This window comes from Aphelocoma coerulescens, chromosome 2 (assembly GCF_041296385.1).
Source record: "Aphelocoma coerulescens isolate FSJ_1873_10779 chromosome 2, UR_Acoe_1.0, whole genome shotgun sequence".
Taxonomy (NCBI): domain Eukaryota; kingdom Metazoa; phylum Chordata; class Aves; order Passeriformes; family Corvidae; genus Aphelocoma; species Aphelocoma coerulescens.
Window position 1 is genome coordinate 70,397,815 of NC_091015.1, and position 16,167 is coordinate 70,413,981.

At 34.7% G+C, this 16,167-nt stretch overlaps 1 protein-coding gene across 4 annotated transcripts in view; it reads right to left on the bottom strand.

The window, feature by feature from the left end:
• ATP9B (ATPase phospholipid transporting 9B (putative)) overlaps positions 1 to 16,167 on the bottom strand; it is a 157,486-nt gene that overhangs the window by 120,781 nt on the left and 20,538 nt on the right. For all 4 annotated transcript variants that reach the window (XM_069007968.1, XM_069007966.1, XM_069007969.1 and 1 more), the window contains exons 3-5: positions 11,966 to 12,116; positions 8,454 to 8,567; positions 4,787 to 4,895 (exon numbers count right to left, since the gene is read on the bottom strand). In XM_069007968.1, coding sequence (XP_068864069.1) covers positions 4,787 to 4,895; positions 8,454 to 8,567; positions 11,966 to 12,116 — 374 coding nt within the window. The remainder of the gene's footprint in view (positions 1 to 4,786; positions 4,896 to 8,453; positions 8,568 to 11,965; positions 12,117 to 16,167) is intronic.

Below are 16,167 nucleotides of genomic sequence, written 5' to 3' on the forward strand. Positions count from 1 at the left end.
ATACTTGCTTGCATACTTTTTCATCTTGTATAGCAATTACTGGTTATTGATATTTTCTTAATTTCACATAGTTTTTTACATGTATGTTTTCAACTTTGTTACATTCCTTAATAGCCTTTAAGGATACAGCCAAGACCTAAGTCTTTCACATTTGAAGCCTAGATGGAATTATTTCATTAAAATTACCCCTCCTGACATTCAGTTTTTCTTTTGCTTTGCAGGTTGCAAAGTGAGAGTTCTGCAACATGTTAAACATTGTAAGATAAAGTGACAGATGCAGACCTCTTCTGCCACTTGTAGTTGTGACTATTATAGTGAGTTATTTTCTTCTTGATCTTTTTTTCTTGGAAACTTCAGTAACACTGCACAGATAAGCCTAACTAGGAAAGGTTCAGAACTGCCAACTTCAAGAATAGAAAGGGAGAAAAAAATTGTTAAAATTGCTTTACAATTTTATTATCCAATTGGCTTTTCACAGGCTAATGAAATAGATAATAGCCTGTTTATAAACTGAAGGTGATTCCTCTGCAGAATAGCAGTCTTTTATAGGCACTTAACTGGTCATATCTAAGTGCATGAGACAAGAAACTGTGTCAAATGTATAATGGTCCCTTAGGTAAAAAAAATAGAAGTCCTCCCAAACCTGCATGCCCAGGTCTAATTTTTTTTCCACTGCAGTTTTCTACTCTACAAAAGGATATGCAGGTGAACTGCTCTGAAACAGAAAAATGCAATTAAATTTACAGAACCTTCAACAGTCAGATAATTTCAATTCCTCCTTCCAATTTAAACTTGAATGCTGACTGAAAACGGTCTATTAAGGATCTGTAGACTTTCATATACCACAAAGCAGATCTCAATAAGATTAAGACAGCAGAATGCCTCATACACTGAACAACTTAATATATTTGATACCATAATCAAGGAAACAAGGGAAAAGAATCACATGACATGAGACAGGTAGCCTTAACTGACTTGCTTACTGAGAAAATTCAATGCATTTACTGATTTGCATGTTGCATCACCTGCCATGAAGGGTTGAAAAAATAGAAACAATTCCAACTTCACATTCAGCGGGTTCGCCAACTCAAAAAGTGCAAAGTTACACGCTGCAAATTCAACAAGGGATGTCTGAGCTTTTCCATGTTGCATGACAAATAGGGAACTGCGTATCACTGGATACCTCATGAATCAGAAGCAGCCTATGGATGTTAATCTGGCCAATAGCTGTCCAACTACAAATAAGCAACACTCAAAAGAGACGTCCCATTCTCCCTTGATTTCCTGATCTGAACAGATCATTATTATGAAAAACAACTGATTACAATGAATATGTATTCACTACTGAATTACTAGAAAGAAACTCTAAGTCTTCCAAGAGCTCCTACTGTGAATACCCTTATCTTCAAAAGCTGGTGGTTCTTACACTAGCAAAATACAAGTCATAAGACAGCATTCACATGTTTTACATGTTTAGGATTTCCCAAGACTATGGAGAACTCCAACAGAAAGTTAAGCCTGTTAGGTATTCACAGACTTCCCAATTTTAATCTACTGCAACACTGCATAAAAAAAAATTTAGTTTAAAAATCAGCCTACCCACACTATCTTTATGGAAGTAATTAATCATAATTTAGATCCCACTAACTTCTATTGCTACAAATATGTTTATTTTCCTTTAGTAAACACATAATTTGGAAAAAAACTAACTAGAAATGATTTTCATTAAATTTTCATTTTTATACACCAAAACTGAAAACTGAACCTTGTTAATTTTAAGTTTTCCTACTGTCCAATTGGAGCATGGGCAACCTCCTTAACATCTCTATGTCAGTTTTTCCACCTTTGAGATGGAAAAAAAATAAATATTTCAAATAAAAGACTGTAGAACTAGCACAAGTCATAAAACCACTAGGGAAAAAAAAGATGCTATAGCAGTATAAAGTGTAGTTCCACTCTGAAAAGTGACTCTTAAGAGTGGCATCATTTTTCAGGCTTTTAATTAAATCAGTATCAAGTTTGTTCATTCACAAGTAACAAAGCCTTCTTTCTCCAAACCATTAGCCTGTACTTTAGTATAGTAGGCTTAACCAAATTTTTCCACTTGAAGAATACTGTCAATATTAAAAATTAAGTAATTATATTGAAAGTTACTTTTAAAAATAGTGTATGGAAGCATAGTACTTGACTTTATTAATTTACACAGATAAATAAGATAAACCTACATCCTTCTCAAACATGTAAAAAATTTTGGTCTAGTATTATCACAGAAGAAGTCCCATTTTTTTGTATCATAATTGTATCTCACAGAACACCTTTTTATGGAAGAATCCTGTATTAGGAAAAAAGGGCAATTTATCAGGATTTTACTCATGATTTTATATATGGGTTTGTGGCAACATATAGTACAACAGTTTTGAGTGGTAACCACAGTAACGTTTTCACTCATAAAACTGGTCATTACACAAAATGATGTTAGTTCAATGATCACACAATTGTCAACATGGGATTCAGAGCTCATTGTAAGCAGAGTTCTCGAATCTTAACTTCTGTAGAATATCAGTCTTCAAAAAACACACAAAACAGAACAAAAATCAAGTATGAATTCATGATGGCACTGACACCAAAATCCAAAAGTCAAACTAGACAAAGACTCCTGTAGGTAAATGCTGATTTTTTTTCCTCTTTTTAAAAAGAGCATTTTAAAAGCTTCTTTTTAATAAGTCACTGCTCTCTATGTGTCAGTTCCTGATATAGCTGCTGGGCTTTACCTATATACTACTGTATACTACTTTTAAATCTCTATTCTCTATCTAGAAGACAGTCGTCTCAACGTGACCAAATCCAATTTTCATTGACAACTTCCTTATTTCTAGGAGAAGCCACAAAATGAAGGGTTTTTCAAACACATATACCCTCACAAAATATTTCATGAGCTGGGAAAGAGGAAATTGCAATTCCAAAACTTCTACTTAAATGCTGCTTAAATGCCTATTAACTCTAAACTTAAGTTTAAAAAAGAGAAGCACAAAAGGCACCAAACTTTGCTCTTAAAAGAGCAAATGTCAGTCTTGACATTTACATCACAAAGGTAACTATAAACTGTACATGTGCTTCCTGAATTAAGAATTTCAGATTACTAACACTATTGCTGAGTAGGGTAGGACTGTATTATCTGTTTCAAAGGTGAGTGTTCAGTGGCCTACCATAACAGATCTAAAAAACAAATAGGCCAACTAGCAGTTTAAATTACAACTCTGAAACAAAAACCATTAAGAGTCCATTTCCTAACAGACTGTATTAACAACTGTAAAAGATCTGGATACTCTTGTGTTAAACAAATTACAGCTATGCCAATTGTCCCGTATGCCAAACTTCAAGAGTTGTCCTTCTAAATGTGGATAACACTATTTCAGACTGATAAGGAAAGGAAGAACATGAGAGTATTCCCTACAGTTGCTCCCTTCAGTATGGAAACTCCAGAAAACAATGCAAACATCCATACTGCAAGGAAGCAGCATGAATGCCTCTCAGCTGCTAGGTTATGCCATCACTAATGAGACTGGTGACTGTTTGTTTACCTTCCAATTACTTAAAAAAATGGGAACATACAGAACATACTTGAGTTATATAACAAGCTTTTAATCCATTTTTTCTGGAGAGAATATTATCCGGAGCTACTCCAAGAGTTTAGTTTCTAAACAAGATTCCAAGATCTGGTGATGTTACTCTTCCCATTGACTTTCAGTAAATACTCACCAATATAAACTAAAAAGTGCACTGAAATGTGTGTTGGGAAGAAGCAAAAAGAGTTTACATTTGGCACAATGTCTGCCATATACTCTAAGTGCTTGAGGTGCAACCTCACATTCCTTAACTTCCCACTTTTAGAATTTTTATGCCAAGGAAAATCCTCAACAGAGAAAAAAAACCTTTTGACGGTAATAGCAAGGTCATGTTGTAAGGTTATTCATTAGATTTGATAATAGGTTATTCATTATTTTTTGGCACCTTTCTATGTGGCACTTTTCTGAATCTATCAGTAAAACATGCTAAGCACACAAAAGTGAAGAGCAATGCACAGTTCTCTGTTATGCCCATGTTTAAAATTTACAATATCCTATCAAATTCGTCATTTCGCATCTGAAGTGCTTCACTTCCTTAAAAGTCTTCAAGAAAACCTGTCAAAGGTGTTGAGTCCAAAGAAGTCATAACTGATTTCTCCTTTCAGGAAAGAAAACCGGCTGTTCCAGATATTGCATGATCAAATAGATTTCAAATTACATGCAAAAATTCAAATTAATATTTTTGATACTGAAGCTGACTCACAATACACCTTCCTTTTCTTAGGCACAAATGTGTCCACCAAATTTGAAAGGCTCTAGTGCATTTTAATTAGTTTAATTATTTACTGCTCCCTTATTTCCTATATATACTTGATACATGGTTGACAATGTCGTTGAGTTCATCATCAATTTCAGAGATTAACTGCACTTTGAAGTAAGGGTACTAAACAGCAGAATTCTTAAAAAAATATATACAATTATAGTCATACACCTTTCTTTGACAAACAACCAAATATTTATAAAACTTCTTATAAAAAGGCCAAGTTTAACAATCATATTTCTCTAAGGGAAATCACATGCTTTATTTAGTTCAATATCAGTTTCATTCTGAGTTCTACTGCTTGAAACTATTAGTTATTTCTTTGAACTGAAAGCCTGCAAATGTATAAATAAGAAAAAGATGAAATACTTTAAGGATTTATATGAGTGGTTTTGCTAACCTCGTACTGTCAGCTTGCTATATAGCTGTGAGTTCATTTCTTTGTCTCTCTTGTAACGTCGGAACTCATCAACAGCTTCCCGTACCACTGTGACGGTCAAAACAAATCCCTGTTAAAGATACAATTATGCAATTCAGAATTCTCAGTGCTAGAATAGAAACAGACAAGTAGGAACACTACACAGAGTAAGGACATCTGCTTAGAGTATTCACTTTTTTTAATTTAGATTTGAGTCTTTTCTTCAATAAGTTAAAATAGGATCTTGAAAAACAAAAACCAAGTCATACTTGCACATTGTACAAATATAATTAGAGTAACTTTATGTCCAAGTACACATAAATGAGACAGTATTTTGAAATGCAAAAGAGGAAAATGCTTTGGATTACTTAAAGACAGCCTTTTGTTTCAATAAGCATACATATTTCCTTATCTTCCACAAACTTTAGGGCTTTACAAAAACATTTAAAAAGTTTCCAATTCTAATGTTGTAAAATTGCCTTTTTCTTAATACACAAAAAAGATAAATGGATGGCTAGCTTAATAATTTTGCATCTTTAACATAGTTATTCAGCAACACAACACAAATATGGACAAAGGGCATTTGTTCTGAAGAAGTGTCTAAATGCTTCGGCTGCTTCTTTCACAGGGCAGTGCCTCTGCAGCTTCTACTGGAAGCACACAGAGTGCTTCACTCAGCTGTGATGGCCCCTGGCTAGAAAGGGTCCTAAGCTAAAAAACAGAACAATTCAGGGGTAAGCACATAAATTTCCTCTCTACCTCTCTAAACCTCCTCAGATCAGATCTTCTGGCTTAGACTCAGCACTTGAGTTTTTCTCCATCAGTGAAAGAGAAATAAAATTTTCACCAGTAAAAGGACCATTCATTATTATAAACAAGATGGATACAAAATTCAAATGTTAACAAATCCACCAACAAATAAGATTCTGCATTATCTATCTAGCTTCAGACAACCACCAATACTTTATAAAAGAAAATTTATGTCATTAGACTTCTCTTGCAGAAGTCCGACAGTTTGCCAACCTTCCCCTAATGTCCCAGCAATATGAAAGGAGTGAAGGTGTAGAGCTTTCCTAAAAGAGTGTTGACTAAAATCCTCCTATGGATTTTAGGGCTGTTTTGCAGTTCCAAACCAAAGTTCCAAGGCTTATTCTAATATAAGTTCTGACCTTATAGTTAAGCACTACTTGTTTGTTCAGGTTTACATTGGCTACAATTATACTGCAACTACATAGAACAAAAAATGGCCTATGCAAAAAGCATTCTCTTTTTACTCCCAGGGCATAATTGAATGAACAATCAGATTTTCCCCCTTTCTGACAGCACCATTTCATATGCTTTGACAATATAGATATTTTAGCAGCATAAAAAAAGGGCACTCCTGAAGCACCTTTAAATATATTTGTCATTTTCACACACCTTGTTACTAGATAGCAATCAAAACATAGAATGCAAGGTGTTAATTGCAAGAATTTCCTCTAGCAGCCCTGTGCAGAGCAGCTGAGTACAGCTGACTGTGACTATAAGGAACATTTAAGGAAGACACTTCTCATTTTACTCATTTGCTCAAAGGAAGTTGATATTCTTCCAAAGGAGAGCTGAAATTGTGAAGCCAGTTTAACAAAAGTAACCTGTCATCTTTCTTTAACTATAAGCAGGTAAGTATCTCTAGTGTACTGCTTACAATCAAACCTGTATGCTTTAAAACCTTTGTATGCTGGAGTGGAAATGAGAAGTCCATTCCCTAAAGCAATTGACAATAAATTAGCAAAGCAGTCTTGTTTTAAGAACTTTGGGGCTTGATCTAAGTGTATCTGTGCTGTAAAAACTGTTGAAATAAACAAAAGGCAAAAAAAAATCCTAACAAAACAACCCACAAAATCCACATACACCACCAAAAAACCCCCAAACACTTCTAACAATAGTCAACTCCTATTCATTTGGTTTTTAAGTATCAGGGCAAAAAAATTTCCTTTAAAATTTTGAGGCAAAATACAAGTCATAGCTACTCCTGTAATTATTACTTTAGCAGCAGTTACACGCCCTTCAAAAAAACCTAAACTTATCTGTTAAGCAGCAAAAGCAGACCAAAGGATCTGATTTAAATGTTTTGTATTTTCCTCATAATACTTAGCTTTGCTCAACATTCAGTTGATGTCTTTTACCTGGAGGTTGATTATTAGTAGAAAAGCTATTAAAGTAGAAACAAGTGAGTTTGGCAAAACAAGATATTGACATATTGGTATTTTCAAGCTGTGTGTGAAAACCAGGATACATAATTCAAAATACCCTTGAATGAGACAAACATATCTATACACAACAAACTACTGGTGTTTGCAAAATACAGTATTTTCTCCCTTCTTTGAGCAGGGTAGAAATGGGCTGAGATGCTGGATTTTTTTCCTTACTACCCCACTAATGCATAGTGCTGCACCCAGCACATCATGGTGAACAGATCAACTTCCAGACAAGGTCTTTTTTTCTATGTCAGTGACAAAGACTTTGAAATATCCATTTTAAGTCTCTCTGTTGAACAAGTTTTCTGTCTTGAAAGTGTTTTTTTGTTGCAACAGAAGGAAAAAGTTGTCTGGAAAGAGAGGTGGGAAGAACACCCAGGATGGTGTCTCCATTTATCCATAGTTTAAAGGACACGCTACAACAATTAAAACAATGAAATCAATCCAGAATATTTACTCTATTGACTTGTTAAGAACGACCTTTACTCAAGCAGTCAGCATGTCAGTTCTTCTTGAATGCCACTGAGAATAAATGCTACTGAAAAATACCAATTTTTAAAAAAAGCTCCAAACGTAAGGCATTTGTTCTTCCTGTCTTTAAACCTAGTGTGGAGGGACTGAGAAGAAGATGAAAGAAAAGGTAATGATCTGGTTAAGATAAGAAAATAATTCCAGATCATGGCAATACAGCTGGCAGACTACCAAAAGGGTCTCCTCTGAAGAGAATTCAGTTTTCAAACTGTAGGAAACCTGAGTCACAAGCTGTTTGAACAGTTTCCCAAGAAAATACTGCAGAGGGCTCAATAATAAAAAGACGTATCAAAAGAGAGCCAGTGCGACTGGCAGGGTAATTGATTAGGAGAAGCATGTTTAATTAGTAACTCATTTTCAAGGCACAATTTCCTCCTGATTTATCCATGGCTTAAAATATTTTATCTCAATTTTTGTGAGAAAAGGTTGTGATCAAAACTGATACAGGAGGAATGCAAAAAATTTATGCTCACAATTCTGACCTAGTCTGAAAACACTAAACAGTCACCAAAATAACAATAAATGGAAAGATATTTAACACACAAATTACTTATGTTACCCAGTAAGTTTCTCTAGTAGCTGGAGCTTTTTCTGCTTGTTGGTTTTTTTAAACTCTTGAATGATCAGCAGGCAGAACAGAGCACAACACACTCAGACTAGCTGGTTAACAAAAATGACCTCTAGCCTGTGGGGCAGAGACATAGTAGGTGAGTGGAAGGGAGGGCTATCAAACAACAGCTTTCAAATTAGCATTTTACTTCTCTTATGTTCTTTGACCGCTGTAGTTTAGCAGTTGCAGGTTTATGCAATGTACATAGACATGAACCTTTCATTGACATTGAAACCCCAAAACTTCTAGTTAATAGTATTTTTCTCTTTACCAGAGGAGCCCAGTATGTGTACAGGTAGCCTATTTTCAGTGCTGGTACAAACTGTGAGCAGGACACGACGAGAAAATAGAGATTCAAGAAAAACTTGAACTGTTCATATAAAACCTAAAATGAAAAAGAAAACAGATAAATGTCTTAAAATCTGTACCCATAATATACATAAAGTATACTTTTTCACGATAGGAGATAAAAAAGCATTATCTGTCATACTATTATAGATGGCACTATTACAGTACTTATATGGAACAATATATTATATATCATCACACACTACTACATTATTTTAATATTATACTGCTATTTTTGTTGAGAAAAATCCTTTGATATTATTGCCTTGCAATTTGCTTTTGTATTTTGAAAACTGAACTATGTATCAAGATCACTGGACAAATATTTAAATATAGGTACTAGGATACACTTATTAATAAATCAAAGAGTTGGTCTAAACTCAGAGCTAATTATCCAACTTTTAAGTGAAGCCACAGTAAACTTATCACAGAATACATTGTCCCATATTCCAAAGCAATGACAGATGCAGAGATTCCTTTGGTAATTAAAAGCACCACTTCAGCAAGCACATGTTCTCAAGATTGCTTTGGTCGTAATTACAATGCTAAGAACATTACTCGTTTTATAGAATTTTGAATCTTCAAAGACTTTCACATATTTCTTCAGTAAGCCAGGGTAACATGGCACCTCCAGCAACATTAAGAGAAGTGGTTACTGAACTTGGAACACTGAGACTTCAGAAAATGAATAACCAATTATTTCAAAGATAAAACATTCAAAATAGATCCAAAAGCCACATTTAAAGATTGTCTCCATCTTTTAATCTTAAAATTCAGTTAATATTACAATGACTTCTGCATAAAAATCAGTTATTTGACTCATATTTATTGCTTTTACCAGTCCAACATTATTACTTAATTATGCAAAAACCTATGTTCTAGGAAAAAATATTCAGGAAAGTTCATTTCAAAGTGTCTTTCTGGCAGGCACAAAAAAGTAGTGGTACCTCAAAACTGCCAGTTCAGCTAAAAACTACGTAAACAGCCTCCAAGCATTAGATTTTTCTCCAGAGCATGGAATGCTATTTCACGATTTACCAATAGAACTGTAAAGGTAAAAAAGTCAAATCTGAAGTTGTTGGAAAGATCAGCGCCTTCTTCCAAAATGAAAGTATTTCAGGCTGAACTTGCACCTTGTGTTGAGCCTGGTGAGGTTCATACACTCATTTCTGCTAGTATGTTTAACTGTTTACAAAAACTTGATACACCAGGTCAAAGAAAAGTCCACAGACTACTTTAGGAGGCGCAAATCTTGTAGGAGAAGGTGGAAGTTAAAAAGCACCTTCCTACAAATCTTTTGAATCCTGACAGACCACTGACAGTTCATTCAATACAAAGCTAAGCACTTCAGTCCAGTAAAGCAAACTGAAAAGTCTCCAGCTACATAAAACTAATAAAACTACTGCCTTGAAGTTCAGGAGAGGTATCTTCAAAATCTGCCCATCACAGAAGGTATGTTTTATGGAAACACACACAAAATTCCTAAGCAGCTGTATCAAGATGTATAGGAAACTATAAATGGAAATTGAAAGACTGGTATAAAGGGAGAAGCAGCAAGTATTTTATAAAATGTTCAGAAATTAGGTGATATTTTGGAAATGTTACAGCTCTTTTAGCCAGCAAGTAAAATTCTGTTAATGTAAGCACTATTTTAAGTTTGCATTTGGATATGAAATCATTGAATATTACCCATTGCCTGCTTCAATGTTAAAAAAGCCATAAAAGAGAAAACAAAATTTCACATTATGAAAATTTTAACGGGAGTAGATCACTAGAGTCAATATTTATGACTTTGTTATATTTATGGGTTTAGAACCAATACAGGGATGTTCCCTACAAATTACTTCTAGTAAAGCAGCATAAAAAGAGACAGCTACACAGTATTCTAATCAATGAAAAGTCTTAAATTATAGCTAAAATTAAAATTTGAGAACACTTCATTTTCACCAACTATTGGGCTTTATATTTAGGATCTCACTTCATTTTGAAGTTTCTGATGATTTTTCAAATACTAGCACCAAATTAGAAATCTGATTTGGCCTAAAACCAAGATTTTTAAAATATCAAAAAAGGACAAACATTCTCTCTCACAATAGGGAATTGCAAACTATGGCTAATCCCTATAGGGAACGTGAATCTGGCTCAGGATTTGTAATCTACACTGCAGATTTCTAGTTGCAATAATCAATGCCTTACTATATGCTTAATGAATTTTGTGACCTTTAGGAAAGCATATGTGGCTTAACCAATTTCAGTGTATTTAATAATTTAAACTTTGGAAGAAAACATTTATTTTGTCCAATAATGATGAGAATATTTTATCCATATGTGATAAGTGACATTTTATTTTCCTGACAGGAGATCAGTCTTAATTACAAGGCCATTAATTTTTTTTGTTGTTTTAATAAGGAAATGCATTAGAAAACACCTGCCATTCATTGGACTAAAGAGGCCAGAAGAATAGAATCAATACTCTTATAAATCAGTATGATCACTTAAATAAAAAATTTAAGACAAAGCATGTCAGTATTCAAAAGTACAAGACCTTCAGCTTTTCTATGGGACACAGAACTCTGGATGGTATTTGTAAAAATATGAGCAAAAGTGTAATATTAAAATTTATAATATCACAGTAGGATACATTTTTAGGTTTAAATACTTAAGTTTCAAAAGTTGTTTCTCTGTTGCTAAATTTCATTGTAACAAGAAATTTTTTTAAAAACTATGAACTAGACAAAACCGTAATGTCTCTTTTGTCTTCATATGCACAGTGTATATGGCAAGCAAAAAACTGAAATTAAGGTACAATATGGCTTCTTAGGAGAAAAGTGACATAAAAACTTTCCACTCCACAACAGAAGTATTTCCTGAAGAATTGCACTCAAAGTCAAAAATACCTGCAAAAAAACTGCAATAACAAATTCAACTCTGAAAAGTACTAAAGTAGGCCTACTTTTGATACAAACTGAAGATGTTAGTTGTTTTTGTCCTTTAAGGAGTTGTCCATTTCGGAATTCATTATTTATTATACTTTCAATGGCAAGGAGTATGAGAAAATATCCATGGGACTAAATTGTGATTTTCAACTATTTACTTCTCAATTGAAGACGCATGCAGAAGTGCTTCTTTTTTAAAAAGGATTACAAATTTCTAATGATTACTAGAAAAGGGCAAAGAAACCCATCTCAAATTTCAAAAGCTTCATTGAATTCCAACCACTCAGACTGCAATTAAGTACATATCCCTTTGAAAACAAAACAATTTAATAAAAATGCAAACTTGTTCTCAACTGTTACTTTTCATTGAAGTCATTGAGACAAATATAGAAAGAAAAAGAAGTATCTGAGCAAATAAAATTATCTTTTTGCGGAGTAGTCAAAAAACACTACAGAACATACAGTCAGCCCAACACCAGAAAACATTTAGTGGCCTTACCCCAGGTATAAAGGTAAAGATGTTGTACTTTTGATTTTTTATGGCATTTTTTGGGTATTTTTCTTCACACTTTTCAGGACACCCAAGCCACACTGTGCGAGCCTTCAGGTCTTTCTTTCTTCGACAAATGTTTATGAGCCAATCAGAACAACTGCAAAGAAAGACAATTGTTTATTTTAAAACTAAAATGTACTATGTGACATCACAATTTCCAAACCTGGAACTCCTAAAGGCAAACACCTACGAAAAACAGGCTTAAAAATGTTTGCCACATGTAAATAAGAAAGCATGATGTTAACTTCTCAAATTTAGGGCAATTACAGAGTATTCAGCTCATCCAGATATACACATATGTAAACACTTGCACATTATTTGCAGACAATCCTAATACAATGACAAGTTTCACTACACCTTACCCTGAAATAGATCCAAAAAATTCTAGCTAATAAGATTCTGCATCATACCTTATAGCTCCTTGGCTAAACTCTTTATTTTGGATTACTAACACTCAGATTATGCTAATGATTGAAGAGAAATAAGGCTCAATAAGGTTCAATACAGCTCAAAAGATTTCAGCAGCTTTGGATACAATTTCCACATAATTTGCAAATCTTCCATTTCCTCCATTCCACTGCTAACCCCACACCGTCATATATTTAAAAAAACCAAACCAACAAAACCAGAAAACCATTCAAAACAAGCGCACTATGTAAATGCAGATTGCACAATGACCTGTAATGGGGGAACTTCAGTTCACAGAAGAAAGGAAGAGCATCCTTGCCTAACCAGCTTACAAATCTATTGAAGAAATTTAAACCATGAGCAGTGAGATAGAGAAGAGCTCACAGCAACCTTTAAACAACTGCATTTTGGGCAAGGATACAGGAATGGTGGGAAGAGATCCCAACAAGGAGGAACAAAAGGCTGGCAAACAGAATGATGCCTCTGAGGCTCAAGAGACTTTACTAACAGCCGTAAAACAAGGAACAAATACGGATGTGACTCAACTCCCATAATGTAATCAGCTTAACACTTCCTAGTACTATCTACAGGCAGAAAGATATCCAGAAACCATTTGCAAAGAAAAGTGGGTTTGCTGTACACTGCATATACTTGGTTTACAATCCCATACATTAAATGAGAATTTATCTGTATTTATTTTTTAATACAGTGAGGAGGAGCCTCAGTCATGCTGGGAGTCTGTTTTAGGCAAGTGAATCAGGAACACTGTGCAGACAGGCCTTCCGTGTTCTTCACCTACTGCAGTTGACAGAGCTGATAACAGCAGATTTTGGCTACATCAGCTGATGAAGTTTAAATGAGAAACAATTTCTAGTGAGGTTTTCAAATATACTGGCATATTTGATATTTTGATGCAGCAAAAAGAAAACAACCATTAGGAAATTCTTACAAATTTTATTCAAAGAATTTGGCTGAGATCAAGAGGGAAATTTACAATCAAATCACCTCAGCACTGTTTACTGGATTAATTCTATATAGTCAACCTATTCATATGTATTTGTACACACCTGTAAGAAAACAGAAGTCACAACCAACACTGACATGTCAAGAACAAACTCTAAAATGGAACTAATTTCACTCTGAGAAGAACCAGTTGCACTACTGTTTCAGAGCACATATCCGCAATTGACTCCTGGGGCTTTGAGCACCCTGATCTAGTGAAAGATGTCTGTGCCCATGCCAGGGAGTATGGATTAGATAATCTTTAAAGGTCCCTTTTAACCCAAATCATTCTATGATTCTATGTCTCAAATAAAATTTAACTCTCAAGACATAAGAAAAGTAAAGGAACATATTCTTGGAACTGATGCAGTTGGAAAAATCATAATTGCAGAGTAGCTTATATAAAATCAAAGTAATTTCAGTGAAGGTCTGCAAAGCTTTATTTAGAACTTACTGGGTAATTGACTATTGAATATTTCATTTTTCAGACCACAAAAAAAACTAGAAGAGAGAGGGGTACATGAAAAGAGCAAATCTGAATTCAAGGCTGTCTTGACACAAAAACTACCTGGAAAACAGAACGCAGTTGAACAGCTACAAGTGCAATACAGTTTACAGAGAAATAATCAACTACACAAATACAGAACCAGGAAATGCTCAAAAAGGTGGCAGCACAGTTACTGCAAGTGAATATTATACATGTGCAAAAAAAAGGCATCTGTTCAGTGTGGACAAGCATACTTGTAGCAAGTCATGAATGTATTCCTTTCCCTCAATCAGTGCTAGCATGATCTCAGTTGGCTTACAGGACCATTCTGAATACCAAATTTCAACAAACAGGCCTATTGGGAAAACAGAGACCACACACAAGAGCAAGAAAACAATTACAGGTCTAGAAAGCAGGGCAGGCTGACTACAAGATACACCAAAAAACCAGAGCTGTTCACAGAAGGCTGAGTGTGGACCTAATATGGTTTCAAGTATGTAAGAACCAGCTGCAAAGAGGAAAGTGACAATTATTCTCTAGGTCCACCATTATTAACTAATGACAGACCTTCAACTGTGGCAGATCAATAAGCAGGGTGGGCACAACATGGACAGATATTGAGCAAAGTCTTTAAATGACGGGGGTGGAGGAGACAGTTAGGAAGGCTGGAATTGCTGCAGGTCTCTAAGATGTGGTTAGACCAGACATCAGCGATAGATACAATTCATTCTGTACAGGCAAGGAATCGACTCGAAAGCTCTTAAGGTTCTTTCCTAGTCTGTTTATTCACAATTACAGAATCACGAAACACACAAATACTGCAGGAAAGGAAGGCTGATAGCTAGTTTACATTGCCACAATCCCAATTAAAGTGTTCTTGTATGTAATCTACATTATCCCATGCTTGTAACAAATTAATTTTGCCAAAGAATGGAATTCAAAGTTGTTGGTCTTTTTAAAGAAAATTAAAGGTTACGCAATAGTGAAATCATTCAAAGCAACAAGAACTTTGCTATGGAAATACCACTACATCAATAGTCACAAGCTGACCTTTAAAATACTTCAATTTTAAATGCTGGATTCTTAAGATTTGCTCCCCGAAACTTTGACTATGAGATAGACGTCAATTTGGTTTCATCCTATGTAAACATGCATTTTATTTTTGTTACAAATAGAAGTCCATTCATCAGCTTTCTCCAGTCACTTTAAAATAGCAACAAAAACTTAATTCTATCACAAAAATTTTAACAGTGTTAACTCAACTTTCAAAATTCAGCCCTGCTATTTAATAACATACAAATCAGAAATATAATTATTTAAACTTGCCTTTAAAACAAAAAGAACAGCAGTCTTTCTATTTCATGATTCCACAATCAGTTTAATGGCTGTGAACAGATCCTGCTGCTGTTGAGATGTCCAGTACCTCCCCCTTCCCCTAACAAAGGTGTGGATTCTTGCTCCTTCCCTTGTGCTGGCACAAAAACTCAGGCAACTGCATGGGAAAACCAGGCCTACAAATCGATCCAGTTGTAAACTAATGCAGAATAAAAGGGGATTATTTTCAGTTATATCCATCCCCAACCTTTAAAATTCTAAAAAACTGTAAAAATAGTTGAAACAATGCAGTTTATATATTTGCAGCACAAAGCAAAATGCTTCCGGTCAGTGCCAACTTGAATTTTTACTTGATAAACTGCTCACGGCACTAAAGCTTTAAACTTGTTAGTTTCCAGGGCAGGGTGTGGAGACAGAAGAGACACCTTAGTTATACAGTGAGAAGTGTAAAGACAGATCTGTAGGAAAAAAGTTCCAAGGAAAATAATTTTTTCCTGGAGAAAGTGAGCTGGCATGATAGCTCTGCCTACAATCCTGTAGATAGAAATTCCCTGGCAATGCTTGTAATCCTGCATTGCTCAATCCTTTTTTGAATTTGTACGGTAAACAGACTGAATCTTTGATTAGGCACAGTCTCTTTTGTAGAATCATTTCCTCAGACACTAAGGACTAATTAAACCTTCACCTAAAGCAACATAATTATGCTGCCTTCTTTGCCACGGAGTCTCCCCTCCTTGAAACTACTTTTTTTGCTACAGATCAACAGACACCATCATGACCATTAGATTAGCAAATGCCAAAAAGTACAGACACAAGAGTGATGTCTGACTGAGAAACAACTGCAATACCTTTGATAAAAGGAATTTGACTGACACAGAGCTATCAACAGTCAAATTCTCAGAGGTGAGAAAATCAC